Source organism: Maylandia zebra, linkage group LG22 (assembly GCF_041146795.1).
Source record: "Maylandia zebra isolate NMK-2024a linkage group LG22, Mzebra_GT3a, whole genome shotgun sequence".
Classification (NCBI taxonomy): Eukaryota; Metazoa; Chordata; class Actinopteri; order Cichliformes; family Cichlidae; genus Maylandia; species Maylandia zebra.
Genome location: NC_135187.1, coordinates 23,667,961 through 23,690,342, shown reverse-complemented (window position 1 = coordinate 23,690,342; position 22,382 = coordinate 23,667,961). Strand labels below are relative to the sequence as shown.

Genomic DNA, 22,382 nt, shown 5'->3' with positions numbered 1-22,382 from the left:
CTGTTAACTCAATAAATGACTTAAGAGACGTAGTTCTCGGTGATATGTCTGACGGGGATAGTGGCTGGAGTCTGCGTACAGAAAATCAGCTCACTGACCTGCGCACCCTCTCCTCCTGGTAGTAGTTGCCTCGTTAACACCCCAAAGTCCCACAGAGTACATCAGGCTTTGCATAGGTGACTCACCGGGTCTTTAGCTTGCTGCGCTAACACGGCGTAGGTGGATATTCTGCTGCACAGGCATTTGGTATGGACAGCGGTTGACGCGAGCGTTTGGCAGCCTTCTGTGCCCCAGTTTTCTGCGCCAGCTTCCCTGGAGGTGGAGAGAAGGGTGGGGTTGGTAGAGAGGGTGTGGGGAGGTGGCACATGGGACATAGACAGTGACTGTGAGACACATAAAAATAAAACTGTCACATGACTACACATGGATACAGGAGGTGAAAAAAAAAAAAGCCCAACAACTTGTGAAAAGGGGACAGAAAGTTTTAACGGACTCGTTCCTCCCCGTCGAGCTCCCCGAGCTCAGCCATTCACAGCATATACGTTTAACATTCAGCGATCGGCACTCGGGCACCGCCATGCTCTTTTACTCCTTTACAGCATCACCCCACTTGTCCTTCTCCGTGTTCAGCAACCTAAACACTTTCTTTCACGTCTTTGTTCATCCTTTTTTTTTTCTTTTTCCCTTTTATCTATCCCATCTCCCTTTACATGGAAGAATGCCCTTAGAGTCTGGGGGGAAAATGAAAAGGATTGCATCGGCGAAAAGTTAACAAAAACCAGTGAGGCCTAAATGGTGTATGGGGCTTATGTGGAACTAAATGGTCAATTGCTTTGACACCTAACACATTACTGCAAAGGAAGCAAGCGGCCAGAATCTCGTACAATAGAACCTTGAACGCTTTATTGCTTGGGATCTTTACCGTCTTTTTTGGCCACCCGTTGCCTCCCTCCTTCCCACCCTTTTACTTTTCTATAAAAGCTCCCAACGGAAGGTCGAGTGTTGAGGTCAATCAATAAGAAGTGAACTAATTACCCTGAGAGTTCACACTGCACATTAACCTTACGATTAACCCTGGATATACTTTTATTTCAGTTGCCAGAGACAGGTGAAAGCCATAGAGATGTTCTAATGGGGTCAAGAAGGCCAGCTTCATGAGTTACGGCAAAAGAAGGAGCAAGTAATGTGTCAGTGAGAAATATTTTTGTTTCTTTTTCTCCTCTGTTCCTTTCTCTGTGTTTTGAAGCGGGTGTGGCAACGTCCAGGATTTAAAGTAGAAACATCAGAGCTGATGACAGTTAGAGTGGGTTCAGTTTCATTGTTAATCCAGTCCGATCAGGCCGCAGGCAAATAGTCGCGATAAAGCAGATTAAGTGAGTATAAAACTTTTAGAAATGTCACCTCAAGATTTGAAACAGCATGAACGTTTGCTAAACTTTCATGTTTTGTCATGAATATTTTAGGTTATAGTAAAATACTTCGCAGGCTATATTCAATGTAGCATGCAAATATATGGAGTAGGTGTATAGGATTTTTTTTTTCTTTAACCAAAGCCTCAAAAACCTTTTGCACAGATATCTGACAAACTGTACTTTCCAAAGTACAGCCTTTTGTTATAGCATGTAGGCACAACAATCTGACCACAAGAGACTCGGTTTGATTTCAAGCAGCAGTGGCCTGCTTGAAAAAGAAAAAAAAAAATCAATTATTTGAAGCTAAAGACAACTCCTGTTACTGTGGTAATAGTTGCCGGTTTCAAAACAAGGATCTTTAGCAGGGGAAGAAGGGGATCTATGTGAGAACAAATGCTTCCCAGCAGGGATTTTGGGTGATGAAAATGTACCTAGCGACTCATCTTTGTGAAAGAAAACACTCACTTAAAACTTTTTCCACATAGTACAAAAACTTAAGCAAGGGTTTGAGCTGCCACTTGAGAAAAAACCAGATTAATCAGTATAGACTTAATAAAAACAATTGTTGATGCTCACAAAGCAGGAGACGGATAAACAAAGTTATCAGAGTGTTTCAAGAACTGTAGTGAGAAGTATCATCAAGAAGTTGAAAGAGAGCCACACAGTGCAGAACAAGCCGGGCAGAGGTAGGAAACAAATCACAGACTCTGAAAAGAAAACTAGTGAGATGTGTCCAAAAACAACAGAACTACCAAGACACGAGGAAATGACTTAGTCAAGCTGGGAACTGCGGTCTCAAAAAAGACCATCAGTAGGACCGTGAACAGGACTGGACTTTGAAGTCTCAGACCAGGAAAAACGCCACTTCAAGCCAGAGTGAAGGATGCCGAGTACAAGCGGAAGAAGGATCATGCAAACTGGAAGCACATCCTTTGTTCAGATGAGAATAAACTAGACTAAACTACTGCCTGTGCTGGAGAAAGAGGGAAGAGGTGTAAAACCCAAAACAGAACAGCATCTCTACAGTGAAACACGGTGGTGGCAGTATTATGTTGTGGGGACGCTTCAGTGCGTCTTGAAGTGGGAATCTGGTCAAGGTGGAAGGAATCGGAAATGTGAAGATTCTGAAAGTAAACCTCCAGTAGTCGGCAGCAAACCTGAGTCTGAGTTGTTGCTTTGTCTTCCAACACGACAACAACCTTGATGAACTACCTCCAGAAGGCCAAAGAGAATGTTACTGACTGGCTTAGGCAAAGCCCTGACAAATCTGTGGGCTGAACTGAAGGCCATCACATCTGGAGGAGCATGAGAGAGCAAATGTCTGCAGGCTGTTATCCAGCAAAAAGGATACACAACTGACTATTAGGCCTCACAGGGACTGATTTTGACCCTTGTAGTTTTATGTTTTTGTGACATACTTTTTTTGTCTATGTGCAAAGTATCAAAAAGCTAAGATGTTTGGAAAAGCCCTTGCTCTCTTTAACAGCACTTGGGAAATGCTTTGACTGTAAAATCTGTATATCTTTAACAATTAAAAATTTAAATGAGAAGAAGCTTGGCTGACAGCTTCAATTCAATAAAATTAACAAGCTGTTTTGATTAGTTTTGTCTTTATGGTATCTTAGCTTTTTATCCAACCTTTGGGGAAATAACAGAAGGATAGCTTTCAAAGAGGAATTCAATGATACTCCTCTGTGATGCCCGCTTAACACAGCTCTGTTGCACAAAACTCTGGATTTGAGAGCATAAATGAATGAAATAAACAAACACGCTGAATGGTTTCTGGTTCAAGTTAAGAAAACTTTACTGTTGCTTTTACACCCGTCCATCAAAAAAAAAGCAAACAGACAGTTAAAAAGTTACATGCTCTGCTTGCCACTTACATCACGTTAACTGCAGATCAGTAAAAAATACCACTCAAGACTATTTCTGCTCTGACAGGCCACTTATATATGATCAGTTTGACTGTAAATGACAAGAGTGTATCAACATTAACCCTCAAAAGTATGTCTGAACATGAAGGACTGCAAACAGGATCATAAACCAGACACATGCACACACACATACACTGACACTCAAATCAAAATGTCACTAATAAGATGTGAGTACAATCCCCTGATGATCATCATCTGCACTATGACACTTCAAAGACTAAGGATCAGAAAAAGAGTTACAGCAGTGAAGCTTAGAGACAGCTTGACAGGTATCAACATGGTGCAGGGCTTTGTGTGTTTTTGTGTGTTTGAGAGAGCGACAGATAGAGGAAGATTAAAAAAAGACAAGGCGAGAGAGCAAAAGAATGGCAAGGATGAGGAAATACGTGTGTGGTATTTTTGCTTCTTTGGCTTGTGTATACGTCATTTATTTTACCGACCACTGTAGCTGAATAAGGCCCAGCCACAGAGGCCTAGATGGTCTAATTGGTCATGAAGTAAAAATGAGCATTCCCTGGCTGGTTGCTAGTGCTTGCTGAAGAGAAAATGATCGCTAAAGCTCCAATCACACAGACCTACAGTAACCCCCTAGCAACCACCTGTTTGTCAGTGGAAAACGTGTGCTTCTCAACCAGTCAGGAAAAAAATTGAAGATACTCCTTGTGACGGCTTTGTTCACTATGAAAGTGTTGGATTTGTCTACAAGCACGGGCCAGCTACTCTCCGAGCTGTCCTGCCCTAAACAGCCTCCCACTGGTGTCTCGTCACACCCCTGAGCAAATATATATTTTTGCCTCTGCTCTTTGTCTGACTTTCTGTTTATCCTGCTGTTTGCCATGTTGTGTCCTGCCTCATTCTTACATATTCCCCTGAGTTTTGGTTTGTCCTTTTATTATTATTATCATTTTTTTTGTTGGCTTTATCCTGCTTTTCCCTGCAGTGTCCTTTGGTCACAGTCTTTGTAAGTTTATTAAAATATATTTGGTTTATTTTATCTTGCATTGGAATCCTGATATTTGCAAGAAAACAACGGAAAAACATTTCTTAATAGGCAAACGTCCATCTGCAACCCATTTCTGACATTTCACTAATTACCATGGTTATACATCCCACAACAATGACTAGCTGACCACTTTTACAGATATAATTTGTTGAGGAACTATATTTTTGAACTCTAAAAGGTTGCACTACGTGTTGGGAAAGTATGCTAACACACAAATCGACATTTTTTTCATAGTCATATGTGCTGGTTAGCTTATATATGACCTCCCAAATGATGTCCAGTTAAGTACTTCCAAACGGCTTTGCTCACATAAGTACAGGGACGTGAAGTGTTACATGTTTTTAATGGTTAATTTATACATGGACATGAAAGCCTTTAATTTACTGCTCCAAACATTCAGACTGCATGCAATAAATAAAGACACACACAGACACACACGGTATTCTACACTAGTCTCAGCAGAGAGGAAGTTGGCGTAATGAGAAACTATCTGACAGCACACAGCAGGGAGGGATCGCTAAAGATAACACCACACACACGCACACGCACACACACAAACACACACAGGCACACAAATACACATTATCTGTGACCTCTTTGTTTTGTCTGCTGAGTTTCAAGCTTAATTGACTGCTAACCTTCATCTACCATAGCTATACTCCACTGTTGGTTTTTTGTGCCTTTCAGCAGAAAGTCAGCTTTGACTTTTATTTAGTTTTATGTCGCACACAAAGTTGGCACAAACCCTGAATGCTGGCATTGTAGATCCACTACAGCTACGGCTTCACAACACTGCTGTGACTCCCACTGGGCTCATAACAGTGTTAGATTATCAGTTAGGATCAGAGGGTGAGAAAAGATTAAAAGGACGCAGCTTTTGTGATACTTTTGTTATAGCCTTTGAATGGACCAGGAACTGCTGACAGCTCTTCTTATCATGGAAAACAGGTACCAGATGTACAAACAGGTCTCTATATTAGTACAGTTGGTAGATAGGCTATGGAATCCAAATGTATACTGCAAAGAGCTCCACCTGGCATTATAAGAAAAAACTACAAGATGTGTAAATATACATAAAATCAACCTGCTTTCTAGAATTGCTGTAACCGACACATCTGCTCTTTGGTCTTGACAAAGATTTATTAAATGAATGCTAGAGTTGGTGATAACCCTCCATGCTCAGTGGGGATTACACAGTTTACACACACATTAAACAAGAGTTTGTAACTCGACAATGTGCTCATTGAGGGCTGCTGCTGCAAGGCACTGCGCTGCTTTGCATTGCAATAAATATAACCATTAGTATCCTAACATTTAACATGTGCACTTTATCTTTAGCTGCCTTAAAGGGTTACATAAGAATCAGAACTGCAGCTGATAGGGATCTTATCATTTTGAAGGTGATTTACTGTATTGGACAAACTGAAATTTTGACCTGTGATAGTGTCAGATTGCAAGGTTAAGAGATCACCAATGGAATTACTCTTAATCCTGCCAGAAATGCTTACAAATATGAATTATATCACTGAGCTCGGACATTTCTCTCAAAAATGTGTATGTCTGCACAAGATGTTGATTAGTAGCACTGTTGTTACCAGATAAGCAAAAATGTTGACCTGCCAGTGGCAGAAACCTATTAAAATGCTTCCCATTTTGCTTCCTAATTGCTGGTAGAATGTTTTTGTGGCTGTTAAGAAAAAAATAGGAAAAATACTTTCCGAACAACAGCGTAAATTGACCTTTTATGTCTACTGAGAATAAATTGGCACCAAATCTTGCCTGAAAGGGCAGTGCTATGAAAGCCAATTGCCCCCTGTTAAGCAGCAAACAAAGGTTAAACATGCTTTGAATGACTAAAACTGAATGGCTTGATGAAGGGATTTCAGCTGTATGAAAGTGTAGTGATGTATTGCCAGCACCTTTATAGTCATATTAAAAAAAAAAAATACAGGACATGGACTTTTTCCCAATGAACCAAACTTTGTTGAAAAGCTGATAAACAAAACCTAAAACTGACATTTTGCCATAATTTTTAGAACTTCTCTGAATCCATAAAACTAAAAACTGTTTTTCTAGATAAGATAGGGGGAACCAGTCCTTTTTAAACCTCCGACATCTTGGATCTAGTATTCTCTTTCAAACTGTGTGGTGTCAAGCTCTAATGAGATCTCTCAAGGTCTGAGAAAAAAAACATGATTTGAATGCCTAAGACTAGGACAAAGGTTTCTAAATGAAATCTCCAGGTTATTTGAAATACATGATTCCACTTCACGGAAAAGTTTGTCCAGGGTTAGATACACCAGCAAATACAGCCCAAATGCAGACTGATGCAAGAGCACTTCCATTCAATGGTGTGTTTATTTATATCATTTAAGACAAGAGGTAGCATACATTTGGCATTAGAGATATGCCTTTACTATGAAAACACCTACAAGAAGCTGTTTCTGCTAACTTTTAAGGTCAAGAGCTTATCTTTGTTTCCACGGAAAAAAAACTACATGTACTGGTATGTTTAAATAACTGTAGGTCATGCTTTAACATTTCACCTTCAGCTTTTATTCATAAGAGACCCAAATATCCCAAATATGTCTCTTCAACCACCAGCGTGCTAAAGGTACAGAACAAAATGCACATTGGGTCTTTATAGACAGGCTGCGCTTTTACAGTAGATGTAAGCAATTTTAGCCGCTTTAATCCACTTATCTGAATCAGTTGGTACCATTCAATATATAGTCATAGCTAAGCATTTAAACCAGTTTTACACGAGAAAATGTTGTTCTACACAGCTGTCAGTGATTTAATAAGGATTAACATTATCAGTTAATTTCAGCTGCAAATGCTGTCAAAACGATTTAGGAGATGAATGCAAAAAATAGTTTAGTCCATTTTAAGTTCATTGCTCGGCTTCCCGGGACTCATTTTGGTGTTGTCAAATGTTTGCAAAAAACCTTTTCCTGTGTTCTTCAATGGTCAGAAATGCAGCGAAGCAAAGGAGGAAAACAATAAAAATGTGGAAGCGGAATAGGCAAACAGCAATAAAGCGCAAAGAGGTGAATAAAGCATTGGGGAATGACAGAATTATTTCACGCATAGATGGAAATCAGTAGCACGAGAATCACAGAAAGTTTTGTCCTCATTACAGAAAAGAATTCTCTGAAGTCAAATTGCTATAAAGTCTTTAGACGACTGCAGGACCAGGTATAATGTCCACTGCATGAAATTGTGAAGACAGTGAGCAAATTGCCACAGACAGTGTGTAACCCAGTGCTGTAAAGCTTTTTGAAGAGAAGAGAGAGTAAAGTCATTGTCTATGGCAGAGGGAGAGCTGGTGATAGACAGTGGAAACAGAGAGCTAATGAGTCATAGGCAGAAGGACCAGTGTGAAGGGGGGGGTTTGCTGTACTATCAAAGAATTGTGAGTATTATGGAAGTAAATGACCTCAAGAAGGAAATGATTCAGATATACCACTGTGTTCAGATTCATCAGCGTACATGTGAATCAGTGGTATCATATCGCAATGATAAAAACTTATGATAACAACTGAAGTATGTACTTATTGCTCACTTGTGAATTTATATAGTAATATTTTTTCCATCAGTATCTATACTATATACTGATCTGTACTATGTACAGAAGAAGACTGTACATAGTGCATTTTGTTTTGATAATCTCAGGTTATTTTAACTACTACTAATATAGTTTACACTGTATTAGTGTAAACTACACTGCACTTTTCATATAGTATGTTTTTCCTTATTTTGTATTAGCATTTACACATATAAATAATGTGCTTAACTGACATATTACAGTCAAACTAACTGCTCAGTTACACTAGAGTAGAAAATAAGACAGAAACCATGTTAGAGATATCAAGAAGTAGCCTGGTGAGTGCATGAAACTTTTCTAAATAGATGAAATAAGATCTCTCAGACAGACTGACAAAAAGTCTGTGTCGATGACCACAAGACATCTGCACTGCTCTTCACAACAAGGAACTTGACTCAGCTGATTGCCAACTGGTTGCATTCTGATCGGTTCCCAACCAACATCGCACACACAGCTTTCTTATTCGTATTACAAAGTGAAGTGTGAGCACTGCATGTAACGCTGCAAAAGATATGACAATCCACAGTAGTAAAACAAACAGAGAAAAGGTTGTAGTTAATTAAAGTATTGAATTTAGCTGCTACAGTATCAAGGATGAGATATGTGCACGATATCATCTTTCAAAAGCTAACAAATATTTGTTGAGATGGCTGTTTGGGTAATATGTTTGCACTGGATCTGCTTTTATGCACTGTGTATTTTTACCTTGTTCTTTTAGGTTTTTTTTGTGAGGTTTCCTGACATTTTTGTACTGCTCTTATTTCTGCATTTGTGACTCCTGTCTGTGAAATGTGTTACATAAATACATTTTTCTTGCTTTCACACTTGTGGCGTACGTGAGGAAAAACAGAAGCCATCTGTTTTTATTGTTGCCCTGTATGAGGTGCACCCTGATTCCAAAGAGACAACATACTAAGCAAGATTACTAAACTCTGCGGGCAGTGGCGACATGTCATGGATTCAAAATGTTTAATCACATTGTGATTATCTGCTTGTACTTTATAAGAGAACACAAGGGTCATCCTGGTGTCACAGCTTTCCGTTGCCATGTTAAATCCGACGGGTTGGATTTTAATCTGGTCAAGACATTTTTAAATGTTACTCCTTCCTCTCACTGAATTTCCTGATGCTCCAGCTGTTTAAATGTGAAACTAAAGTTTTTTTTATTTACTGCTTAATTTTTATTCTTCAAATGTAATTTGCAAATGCAATTTATGTTATTGTATGTCCGTGTCATTGTGTGTAAGATGCACTAAATAGTATTTGTTTGGCCAACATGTTTGAGGGAACTCTTCAGATAAAAATACAATATCAAGTGTTATGTTATAGTATTTATATTGTTTAGATATTTGTGGGGCCATATTTAGAATCTTTTTTAGTTATTGTTGAGTCAATATCTGCTATAGCGTGTCATGCTGCTGTAACCTACTATTACTGCTACAACAACATGTACTACAACAGTAATGAGAATTACAGGAAACTTTTCGAAAACACAGGAACAAAGCAGAAAAAATAATAAAACAATTCAGCACAATGGCATTAAATTTGAGTTACTGAAAGCACGTGGAGCTAAATAAGGTAACATGCATGTGTATTCTATAACCTACTTGTGATTACATCTTTCATTCATAATTGGGCGGGTTAGGGGTTTTCTCTTTCTTTTTTAATGTGTTGTTTCATTATGGATTTTTTTCTGACTGATTAAAATGTTGTATTTATTTTTTAAACAACCAAAGAATAAGATCAACAGCAATAGTACCGTAAAGTTTTCTTTTAACAAAACTTTTTAAACTGCGCTGTTTATCTGAATATAATACTGCATGGTATATACTGCTAGGGATCTAGTCGGAACCAAGGTTGAATCCAGTGGTGAAAACAGGAAAACAAATGTGTAGAAGAGATTATCTTTTCTGATAGACATTACTTCTGTGGCTACCAGGGAGCCAGACAGCACATTTACCAGGCGGGGAGTAAATCCTCGCCTCTTACTATATAGCTCGAAAGCACTGACACAAATCTTCACATGACTCAAATCATCTCTGCTTCCTCAACGCTACATACCACCTACTGTGAAGGATTGAGTAGTACACATTTGTTGTGGTATACTGCAGCAAACATATCTGCCAGAATATAAGCCCATGCTTGTGTGTGTCTGCATGCAAATCCAGATTTGAACTGATTTTAAGCGTTCCTCTGTTCCACCGGCCGATGTAAAGACTGGTCTTATAACCAGAAGAACATGCTATAAGATTATGGGAAGCTTGTCGTGATGTTTACATGCAAGGCTGTACAGATTATGTTTTTGAATGTACACGAGACATTTATTGATTTGAAGGCTGTGTTTGGTGAAATGACTCAAAGAAAAACATAATTTACGCGTCTCTTCTGATGCACGCATCGCTTTTGTGGCAGGGTCAGTGCAGGACATAAAGGTTTGTGCCTTGCGGTTGCCTCCACTCACCAGTCAGCTGCAGATTACATTAGTGATGCACAATGACACTTGCTTCCTTTCTGATCTGATACCCAAAATAACCCAGTCTGGTATTGCCAACAAGAGTGCCAACACAGATCCTTGTAAAGCTTAAGCATTAGGAAACGATATAAAAAGTAGGCTGTAGCATTTCATTCCTCATCTTGGAGTATTCTGATGCTTTTGACACTTGCCTGCAAGCAAGAGATCATCATAGTTCTATTTTTCCAATCTCCTTTTAAAGTCACGAGGAACCTCTCTACTGCTTACACTGCATTTTTCAAAATACCACTGTGACCAGTTGCAGTTGGGTCTCTTTGATTTCATTATGGCTTTGCTCAGGTGGTAGACCAGGTCATCTAACAATCAGAAGATCAGTAGATTGACCCTAACTCCTCCTTGGGCATGATAGTAAACCCTGAGTTGCCTTTGATGCAATCATTAGCTTGTGTGTCAATGGTAGAAAAAAGTGCTTAGGTACAGATAAAACCACGGTACTAATGTGTGTGTGATTGGGTCAATGAGCCAATTGAGGGCTCAAATCAAGAGTTCACTATCTACTATGGACCTCAAACTAGCATGATGAACAAACCTCAGCTATTGTGTCAAATTGACGTAATTTTATGTTGAGCATCATCACTGGTAACAAAAGCTGTGTTTCTAGCTCCAACCCAGAAACCAAACAGTAGTCTGATTTTCAGGGCTGGAGTTGTGAAACCATTTCTTACACAGAGCACATGACTGTACTGAATGATGTATGTAGCCTCTCAAAATGCACTAGCTACTATTGAAGAAAGGTAGTACTGCACATGTTTAATCAAAAACACACACAGTATTGGCAATGAAATGCATATCACAGTATCACAGGGCTGAGCTGATTTCTCTCTCTGAACTGAAAAGTCACAGCTCTGTCTTTGTACAGCTTTTAACTGTGGTATTACTTTAATCTGCGTTTGATTTTATCATTCTGAAGAAAATGACATTCTGCAATTTTAGGAATTGAAGGCTCCTATTGTATAAACATGAGCATACAAACTAAACCCGAGATGGATTTAAATGACTTCCCAGCAGTCAGTGATAAACGTTGCCATAGCTACACACTCTCTTTTCTTTACCTGGATGCTGCCTGCCACTGCTTAAAACCCCCAAAAAAATCAGTGACAGAAAACTGTCTCAACCTTTCTTCTCCTCCTCAGACCCACCACGTCGACTCACACATATAAACTGATGTAGTTTGTGTATGACGATCAGAAGGAAGTACTTTTTAAAAGACTTCTTATTGTATCATTTTTTGATTATAATACATGTGCCTCAAGTTACTCAGCTCAAATAGACAAATACTTTAAATGTGAAGAATGAACAAAGAGCTCAAACTCCTAAATCTTCATTTGGGTCATGGGTCTAAAGATGGACGATATCTTTTGATGCACACACTGTGAAGCCAATTATAGCAACTTTTTTTGATCTGTGATATACCGACAAAGAAATAAAATTGATTTGACCTAACATGACCGGACTTCCAGTTTCTGGGCACGGTTTACTTCCTGAGGATCCTCAGGAAGAACCGCCTCACCCAAAGATTTCTATGGCTTCTCCATAGAGAGCATACTCACATACTACATCTGTGTGCAGTTCACCAGCTGCACAGCGGCAGAGAAGCAAATGCTTCAGAGGCTCATCATCACTGCCCAGAAGCTGATCGGATACCCTCTCCCCTCCCTGGAATATCTTTACAATTCCCGCTGCCTCAAAAGCCCAGAGTGCTGCCCTCAAGCAGATGTTTCAGGACATTAAAAAGAAGGACAGACAGATTAAGAAATAGTTTTCATCCAAATCCTTAACTCTGCTAAATGCTGCTGGAACTGTGCATTCAAAAAAGAAAGAAAGAAAATCAATCATGCATGAATGCCTACAAAATGTGAAGCATCTCGTATGTATGAGATGAAAAACTTTCCCTTTTAGAATTTTGTATGGTTACTTTTAGAGACTTTAGAGTTCTTAAATATAATATATAGTAAGATTTTCTTTTTAGCTGCCATATTTTAAACCTATATGAGATATTTGCACTGATGCAGTTTCATTGAATTTCTTTGCCTAAAAGAAATGACAATAAAGATATTATTTTTACGCTTTATTGTACTCATTCTGCTACTGCTATATGTATCTCTACAATATTAGATGTCAGATTTCTTGCATGTGTTCACGTGCATTTTCCATTGTTATACCTCTCTGACCTGTCTTCCCCATGTGATGCTTGTGTAATGTATGTATTAGTGGTGCAACAGATCACGGTTGATCCGTAATCCGAACCGATCCCACTCCACGGTTCGGCACGTGATCCGACGATTCGAAAAAGAAGGAAAAAAAAGTATGTGTATGGTGCGCGTGGTCAGTCTGTCAAGCGATAGTTATGGCCAGCGCTAGCGGTCCAAGTGGAGGAGCAGAGGAAATTGCGGCATTTAAGCAGCACTTTGCTGCCCAGTCCGACCGGGCTAAAGCGATTACAAAAGCTATTGGGTGTTTAGCTGCAGACGGGAGGCCGTATTTCCTTGTGCAAAACAAGGGGTTTAAACTATGATGAACGTGCTTGAGCCACGCTATGATATCCCATTGCGCGTCCACTTCAGTGACAAGATTGTACCGAGGCATGTATGAGCAGGAAAAGTTTAAAGTTATGGCTGAACTGTCCCAGGCATCTTATATTGCCCAACTACAAACGGGTGGACCTTCAGGTCAACGGAAAGCTACGTGACCGTGACCACTCATTATATCACAGCGGAGTGGTAGATACAAAGCCCTGTACTGCCCTATATTGCACCTTAATTTGCGTGGAATGAGTCTTGAGTTGAATGTTTTTAATAGGCAAAAAATACTTAAAAAGTTAATAAGTAAATGTTAAAATTTTGTCTTTTTTTCTTTTCTGCAGATCTGAAAATTTATCCGATCCGTGACTTAAAACCGTGATCCGATCCAAACTGTGAGATTTTTGATCCGTTGCACCACTAGTATGGTTGGAAGGGTAAGATGGCGCTGGCAAGGCTGGCACCCTTAACCCAATTTTCCTCGGGATGAATAAAGTATTATCAATCAATCAATCAATGCCTGGGCAGGAAAGCCAATTCTAACACAACACAAAGCTGTGGCAGTGCACAAAATTGGATGTTGCTGCTAATGAGCAGATTTTAAATGTAGATGTTTCACATATATCTTCACCTCTGAAGCACAGAAGATCACACTGCCAAGGGGCCTAACAAAGTTTAGTGTAAATGTGACTTATGATCGAATGCTGCTTATTTGTTCCTAAGTTATGGTGTTAAATCAGAATCAGAATCAGAATACTTTATTGATCCCTGGGGGAAATTATTTTTTGTTACAGTGCTCCATTTTAAACAAAGGCTAGATCATTTATTTATTTATTTAACAGCCATTATTCACTTATGAATTCTTGAGTTAAAGCCAAAAACTTGACCTTTAACTAACAGAATCTAATTAGCTTAGCCTTGAGTCCGAGTGAACATTCGTGCCAAATTCCAAGAAATTCCTCAAGGTGTTCTTCCAACTAGGACAGTCATCCAGGCATAAAAGATAAAGTAGCCATATCAAGGCCAGACTTTGAATATTACAAAATATTTTTTATAGAAACGTACAAAGGCAGCTTACAACGTCATTATTCCTCCTCCAGCCGAGTGAAAATTGAAATAGGTCGTTATTAAAGACCAATGCGCAGTTCGTGCTCACTATTCATTATCCTTGTCGTGTCTGATGTTTTATGCCCTTTCCTAATTCCTCCCCGATTCTTGTGTAGGGAGAATGCTTTGTCAGTGACCTCTACTATCCAAATCTGCTTCTCTCTGCCCTTAAGCTAATTTATAAGCTTCTTTCTCGGGATTATCTTCCTTCCTGGTGTGCAAGCTACTGAGCACACAGGAAAGCTAGCCATACAGATTTTAGCTACAGCCATAAATGGTCTGCCATTCTGCCTGCCTCCACTCTGCGTTACCACAAATATGCCGCATACAGTGGTGTGAAAAAGTGTTTACCCCCCTCCTGATTTGTTAGTGTTTTGCATATTTGTCACAATTACATGTTTCAGATCATCAAACAAATAGAGTAAATACAAAACTCAGTTTTTAAATGATGATTTAATCATTTAAAAACTGAGTTATACAAACCTACCTGTCCCTGTGTGAAAAAGTAATTGTCCCTCTTGTTAAATCATGAAGTAACTCAGAGTTCAGTTTTTACTAAAGACACTCACTGTCAAAACAAGAAATCATTTAACCTTTCTGACAGAGTGAAAGAGTCTAAAAGATCTCAAAAAGCAACACAACATGCCACAATCTAAAGAAACACCAGAGAAATCAAGTCAGAGGCATCTATCAGTCTGGACAAAAATGATCTGCATGGTGGAGTTCAAGGAGAAGACCACTGCTAACCAGAAAGAACACAAAGGCTTGTCTCACATTTGCCAAAAAAGACATCTTTATGACCCCCAAGACCTTTGGGCATTTTGTGGACTCACAAGAGAAAGTTTAACCTTTTGGAAGATGTATGTACCATTAAATCTGGCACAGCATTTCAGAAATGAACCATCATACCAACAGTAAAACATGGTGGTGGTAGTGTGGTTTCTGTGGCTGTTTTGCTGCCTTAGGACCTGGAAGACTTGCACCATGAATTCTGCTGTCTACCAAAACTTGCTAAAGGAGAATGTCCAGCCATGAATGTCAGTTCATGAGCTCAAGTTGAAGCACATTTGGGTTCTGCAGGAGGACAGTGATCCAAAAAACACCAGCACGTAGACCTCTGAAAGGCTTAAGAAAAATAAAATGAAGACTTTGGAGTGGCCAAATCAAAGTTCTGACCTGAATCCGATTGAGATGCTGTGGCATGACCTTAAAAAGGCAGCTGCCCAAACACCCTCCAATGTGGCTGAATTACAGCAATTCTGCAAAGAGGAGTGGACCAAAATTCCTCCACAGTGCTAAAAAAAACTCAATGCCAGTTACTTCAAATGCTCGATTCCAGTTGTTGTTGCTAAGTGTGGCCCAACCAGTTATTAGGTTTACGGGGCAATCACTTTTTCACACAGAGCACTGTAGGTTTGGATTTTTCCCCCATTTAATAATAAAAACAATAAAAACACCTTCATTTAGAAGCTACATTTGTTTGTGTTATCTCTGTCTAATATTTTATTTTTTTGATGCCCTTAAACATTTAAGTATGACAAACATACAAAAAAACTGTAAATCAAGAAGGGGGCACACATTTCTTCCCACCACTGCATGTATGAAGAATGTGGTTCCTTGAAAAAGACCTGAGGAAGATTCTAAGCATTCTGCTAACTCTTAGTCTCATAATAGACTAACACAGTGCCCTCTCAGCCTACTTCCAGCGACATAACAGTAAAGAGGATAATGTGGAAGTTAGTAAGATAGACATAAGGCAAATACTGCACTTGGCTGAAGGTCAGAACCTTGTAAGAGCATGTTCGCAGTGCATAATTGGCAGAAAAACTTAACACAACATCCATAACAAGGCTCAAAAATAATAAGGTATTAAGCTGATGGAGATGTTACTTACCTACCAATCCTCACGCTCTACGGGTCCAGCAGCCAAGGCAAAGTATTCCAGCACACAGTCCAAGTCAAGCCTTCTAATCGCTATCAATACCAACAACATCTTCCTCTAAAACATTCCCAAGACAAACAGCCCCAGTGCTAAAGCTCCATTTCACTTGTCACATGATGAAGAAATCAACAACATCAACCAATCAGTAATACACGAAGGAAGAAAAAATACTGAATGTAGAATAAACAAGTTCTTCCTTATATAACTTCTTCACCCAAATAAGAAAGCAGAATCTTCCTTACCTATGAGCTACCCACAAGTATCCATGATGTTCAGCAGCAAAAACAAACCATAGCTACAGCTGTACACACAACTACTTAGACTTGAACTTAACCCCCCTCCTAAAAAAATCTACTTACAGGCATCAAAAAGTAACCTAAAACCAACTGTCCTTAACTAGTCACCCCAGCTTTTTGCACTGAGAATTGAAAATCCCACATTAACACGCTCCCTGGGGACAGTTGTGATAGTTGGAGAAACTAACTGAGAGCCTGTCCATGCCTTTAACAGTCAATGGAGACAGAGCGCGCATAAGCCTGGCCGACTCCCTCTTCCCGTGCTGACTCGCTATTTGACACAGTCTTGATCCCTTTTGCTCTGTCAGATGGAAAAGTGGAGCAAGCCGTATCAGCCATCCACCCCTCCTCCTGGTGGCTCTGCTGCTTCTGTGTGTGTGTGTGTGTGTGTGTGTGTTTGCATTTCTGTTTAATCTTAGTCTGCAACAATAGTGGAAAAAAAACCCACGATGCACAAGTAAAAATGTTGCAAGTCTTTTGTTGGAGAGCTAGATTTAAAAAGAAAAAAACAGATAAGTAACTTATTGTTAGCTATGACTCCTGAGAAATCTAAAAACGACTTTAATAAAAACTGAAACAAAACACAATGAAGTGGGTGTATAATGTACTTATCATTTCCACTGTATTATCTGATGCACACTGTATAATAGCATATTTTTGCCTTTCGCAAACAAATCGCTCAATATATTTATATTTAATTTACCATCTCTGAGATAACAGTATTTAACCTAACCTACTACAAGGAGGGTGTACTACGTATCCCAAAATGCACTAAGCTAAAGCTAGGCTGCACTAGAGAAAGAGTTTCTGACCAAAATGAAATAAACAGCATGTGTGCTTAAGCTGCAATGCTGTAACTCATACATCTCTTTAAATAACTTGAGAGAAAAACACTGTCCATGTAGGAAATGTAAATAAAGGGTCATGTAGGCAGTATTTAGGATTTTTTCAAGGAATAATACAAAAAAGAGTTTGAAATCTCTTTACTGTGAGTTTGTGAGTAAAAAGGACAATGCACAACTCAGTGTGATACATACTTAGACTTTCAAGCAAGCGTTATATCCAAGAAGGACAGACAATACTCTGCATATTTTTAAATCAATTCCTTCATTTACTCCGCTCTTTGATTCACAAGCGACTAATAGGGGCCACATGACAGAGCCCAAAGCTTCCCAATATGAGAATTAAAAGTGTCATCCACTTGGCTCATTGCTACTTGCCTCTATGCTTTTCTGTAAAGTAAATGCGATTACACTTTGGCCACATTTGTGCCCCGCTGGTTTTTTTGGCAGTGTGCAGAATATGTCTTTGACTTTTTAAGTCATTTAAGGTTGGAACCTGCCAATGCCAAAGCCGATAGTGGCGCCAGATCAGTCTGAGCCCAAAGCAAGCCCCAATCTACCGTGTCAGATTGTTGATGTTAGAGCTACTTGCACTGCACATCGGGTTTTATTACTCTATGGCTGTGATGGGTGGCAGAGGGGTAGAGTGGGTTGCTTGGGTCTTTAACCACTGTTCCCCGATCAAGCTGAAGACCGTGGGGATTAGTGAAAGGATTAAATGACCTTCAGCCTTTCATAAGCTTACTGCCATCCATCCATCTAAAGTGTATATTACATTTATCTCCCACTGCTGGGTTTCATTCTTATGCATGTTTTGAAATCTCTGTGAGCCAAACTATTTCTGCTTTGTCACTTCCATGGCAGGAGATTGCTTCTATTGGAATAGTAACACACGAGTGATAAAGAAAAAACTAAATGTCTTAGTGATGTAATGCAGCGGTCCCAACCCCCGGGCCTCGGACCGGTACCGGTCTGTGAGTCGTTTGGTACCGGGCCGCGAGAGTTGAGGCTCAGGTGTGAAATGTATAGTTTTCAGGGTTTTTATCGGTTTTCAGCGTTATTTTGTTATCGTTTTTATCGTTTACTCGGCTTTTCTTGGTCTTTTCACGTGTGTTATGAATAAATTTTCTTTTTTTCGGTACCGGTAATAGTTTAATTTTGTTGTATTTATCCACGACACCTTAAAGGCCGGTCCGTGAAAATATTGTCGGGCATAAACCGGTCCGTGGTGCAAAAAAGGTTTGGGACCGCCGATGTAATGTATATCTTACGGATGCTGGCACATCTTTCAAATATCTAACAAAATCACAGCAACCCATAAAGCGACTTTACAGCAGAGTGAGTGTGCGGAAGTCGCTGTGTTAGTACTTCAGTGGGATATCTGACTGACCCCCCCCCCTTAGTGAGGGTCAAATCCCAGAGAAGCTAGCAGCAAGGTCAGGAACCACAGCAAAGACCAGCTGAACACCTGCTATCGTATCCCAGCAGAAGAGAGAAACAGGGCAGAAAATAAGCAAGAGGAGGTTGGATGACCAAGACTGACTTAGTTATTATTTCTATTTTTATCTCAGGGCCTTGTGTACAATACCACCATACATGTTCATGCAATGCGTTCTCTCGTAATAGCTGCTGTTTGCTTGCCTGAGCTTCTAGTTTTGAAGCGTGTAAAACTTTTATGAGGGCTAAATGTAGCAGCTTCCATTCAAGGCAGCGAGGAAAATGAAAACAGGTTGAGACTTGGTTGAGGGGACAGGCACACGGGGGAAGACTGGGAGGGATGGCGAGCTCAACGATTTGGGTGGGCAGATGGTACCGACATATGGGCCTGTTAGGGGCTAAATAAATAAATAAACACTCGCACATAAATACTGAGATGAACTGTGAGTGCCACACACTGTCGGCCAACTTAGCCAGCTGAGAGAGAGAGCGAGAGCGCAAATGGGAGAGAGCTTCCGCTGAAATGGCTGGCAGATTTCTAAATAGAACACCACTGCAGAAAAAACATGCGCGCACACACAGTTGTGATGGGAATGACAATAGGCTTTGCAGATTTGAGCCTCAGTGTGATGCCTAATCTCCAAGTAAGTGTACATCATCAATGTGGGTATTTTAACAAAAGAGGGGGGTAAAAGATACAGAGAGAACATAATCTGTGTTTCAAATGTGGATGCATTTGGGTGCACTAAATATAGTCTCCATATACAGGTCATGGAGTGGCAAAGCTTTTTCTTCCATCTCCCCTTTCTGCCTCTGTCTGGTTCAGCTGCTGTCATGTCTGCCTTGCTTCCACGCTACTATCTATACCTTCTCCACATCTCGCCTGCCTCCTGCTCAACCCTCAAAAGCTTGTGGCTAGTTCCTGAGAGAGGCATTATCCTGCAAATTCTCCACCCATATCAACTGTACACTAATGCCAATCTTTTGTCAGGATCTGGCGTCCGGCATAGGGAAACAAATATAGTAAGACTGATACGGTACTGGTGTCTGTCTGCCTGCCTGCTTGCTCTCTGAGCAATTTACAGATGTTTGTGCACATAAATTGTACAGGTGATCATCAGATTAAAATTTAGAAATTCATTTTTGACTTCCTCTGGCTGAAATGTACCACCTGCCTTCATTACACTGCCTCACACATTTCCATAGACGCCTCTGTGCACCCAAAGATGATGTTATGAGCACTTGTTTATAGGCTGTTTATACTGAAAATTTCAAGTGTGTACATGGGTTTAATGTGTAAGCAACTATTTCAACAACAACCTGTCCTCGACAATTTTTGAGAGTAGCTGGCTGACATAAGCATTAAAAATGCAGATACTCCGTTATGCTCCTACCTTGGTTCGGTACTTGCGAGTGAAACATAATTTTTTTCGTTGATTATGTTTTCTCGGTACAGGATATCGAAAGCAGCCAAAAAGCATGCTAAATGTAACTAAACACTGTATCTGTGGCATGCCGATATAAATATGTCAAATCAACCGAGGTCCGGATGTTTGTCTGCACACATCTTTAGATTTCTACAAGCACATTAGTAAAGCCTAAAACCAAAAAAAACAAAACAAAAGAGTGCATTCCTTCTGGTGCACGCACTTTTTTGATTGGTTGACATCACTGCCATCTCGCCACTTTATATTCTGCTTGGCTCTCTGCCCTCGTCATGTCTGCAAATTTAATTTGATTGCAGCTGTAATCTGCCAGCTAGTTGATTGACTTTGCCAAGCATTGTCCCTCTCCTGCCTTAATGGAGAAGGGGTAGTTTAAGTTACAACGTCTTATCCTGTCCCTGCAAACCTGCACTCCCATTGTGTGCTTTGGTCACCAGAGAGTACTCTTCTAGAACTGGGAAAACTAATGGGATCTCCAGGGAGAATTTGAGCTGACCTGAATTTTCTGTCATCCGTCTTGTTGTCACATTAGACAGGAAGTCTTCAGTGATGGCCCTCTGACAAATTCAATTCTTAAGTTATCGGTTGCTGTGAATCATCATATGTCAAATATGTTTCCAAAAATTATTTATATTCTCATACAGCCCAACTGGATTAGCAAATACATTTTGAAGAAAAGCGATATCATCATGATTGTATTTTTATTGACAATAAAAATGACATCACTGTCAGTCTGTACTCGGGTCACATTCACTCACTTGTGCTGGGGTTTTTCATGCCCAGAGTTTAATCTGTTGTCATGAGAAATCCCAGAAGTGTAATAATAATTCAACACTTAAACTTTATATGATGATGAAGGCCATGGGTCAAGGTTAAAAGCTACAAAAGGAAGAAGTATGTCATGTTTATACTGAAGCTGTTGGGTTAATGGCAGTTCAGGCAGGACCACTTTAGCAAAAAGATTATTGATATTTAAGTCTATACTAATTTATTATTTGGCAAAATGACTTTGTTGTGGCACCTTCTTGATCTTCCAAATACACTCATGAAAAGTCAAAGATGGCAAGAAGAGCAGCACAATCCCGAGCACTTAACACGGCAATGACAACAGAGACAACAGATATTACACTAAGTAAAGGCTTCCTCTCCTCACCCCCAACCGGTTGCATGGTTGCAGATGGCTGCCCCTCCCTGAGCGGATCTGCCGGAGGTTTCTTACTGTTAAAAGGGATTTTTTCCTTTCCACTGTCACCCCGGTGTCATAGGGGGATTGTTGTTGGTGTTTTCTCCCTGTTAATGTAGAGTCTTAACTTACGAGATAAAGTGCCATGAAGCAACTTTTATTGTGATCTGGTGCTACATAAATACAATTGAACTAAACCAAATTGTACGATACAACATGAGATTAGGATCGGGGGTGCAAGTGGGTTGTGAATCAGCTTGCAGACTGCAGTTGTGCAGAGGATGGTAGCTGGGCCATGAGCTTTTGTGAACTTGTATTTAGCTCCTCTGGTCTGTCAGAATTGCAGCTAATCTTACAGTCAAGCTAAAAGAAAGCATGGGTGGAGACTACAGCGTGACATATGATTGCAATCTCATTGCTTTTGAAAAAGCTGCTGTGAAGACAGAAACCAGGTTTGCGATCACTTGCAGTCGATTGCCATCTTCAAAATGACTTTGGTCAAGATGGTGGTGAAACAAAACAATAAAATAGATGGATAAGAAGATAGACCAGTTATATTCTACTCAATGAATTGGCATTTGCAATCTGTTGTCATTTGTATATACAGGAATTCACATGACCAATTTACATTCAGAATCAAACTAGAACCTACTTGAAATGTGAAATTATGAAATTCCTTCACAAATAGTGACTTTGTTGATGCACTCAACAATCTAAACTAAATTACTTGATTTTTTGAAATTTAGTGCTGGTCAAGGTTAACAAGAACTCCTACCAAAGCAGACTATTATGCCAAATTCCAGTCTAAAACATACACAGGTTAAGAATTTGGGATGTAAAATTTGTTAACACAAATATCAACAAGTGCAAAACTTTAAATATCTTAATTCGTTTGGTTTAAAGATTCCAAGGTCCAACATTGCTGAACTGGGAGAGAATGAATGTGGCAACATTGGTACTGGAATTTTCTTCCATTAATGACATGTTTTCGATGCTTTGGGGACTGTCGACAGCGTGCACACTTTTAATGCTTTTAATACATGCTTCAGTGTGTGACCAATTTAGAGTTACCACACTTAATGGCTACCTTTAATTTTCTGCACATCATTAGGGGTCTCCTTT

General features: G+C 39.8%; 1 protein-coding gene across 20 annotated transcripts in view; it reads right to left on the bottom strand.

Annotated features, from left to right (window-relative positions):
- Window positions 1-22,382, bottom strand: part of adgrb2 (adhesion G protein-coupled receptor B2) — a 269,007-nt gene that overhangs the window by 68,735 nt on the left and 177,890 nt on the right. For all 20 annotated transcript variants that reach the window (XR_013095411.1, XR_001167489.3, XR_013095409.1 and 17 more), the window contains one exon: window positions 186-312. Coding sequence is in view for 17 of the 20 variants with exons in the window: in XM_012918227.3 (XP_012773681.1) it covers window positions 186-312 (127 nt within the window). In the remaining 3 variants the exon portion in view is untranslated. The remainder of the gene's footprint in view (window positions 1-185; window positions 313-22,382) is intronic.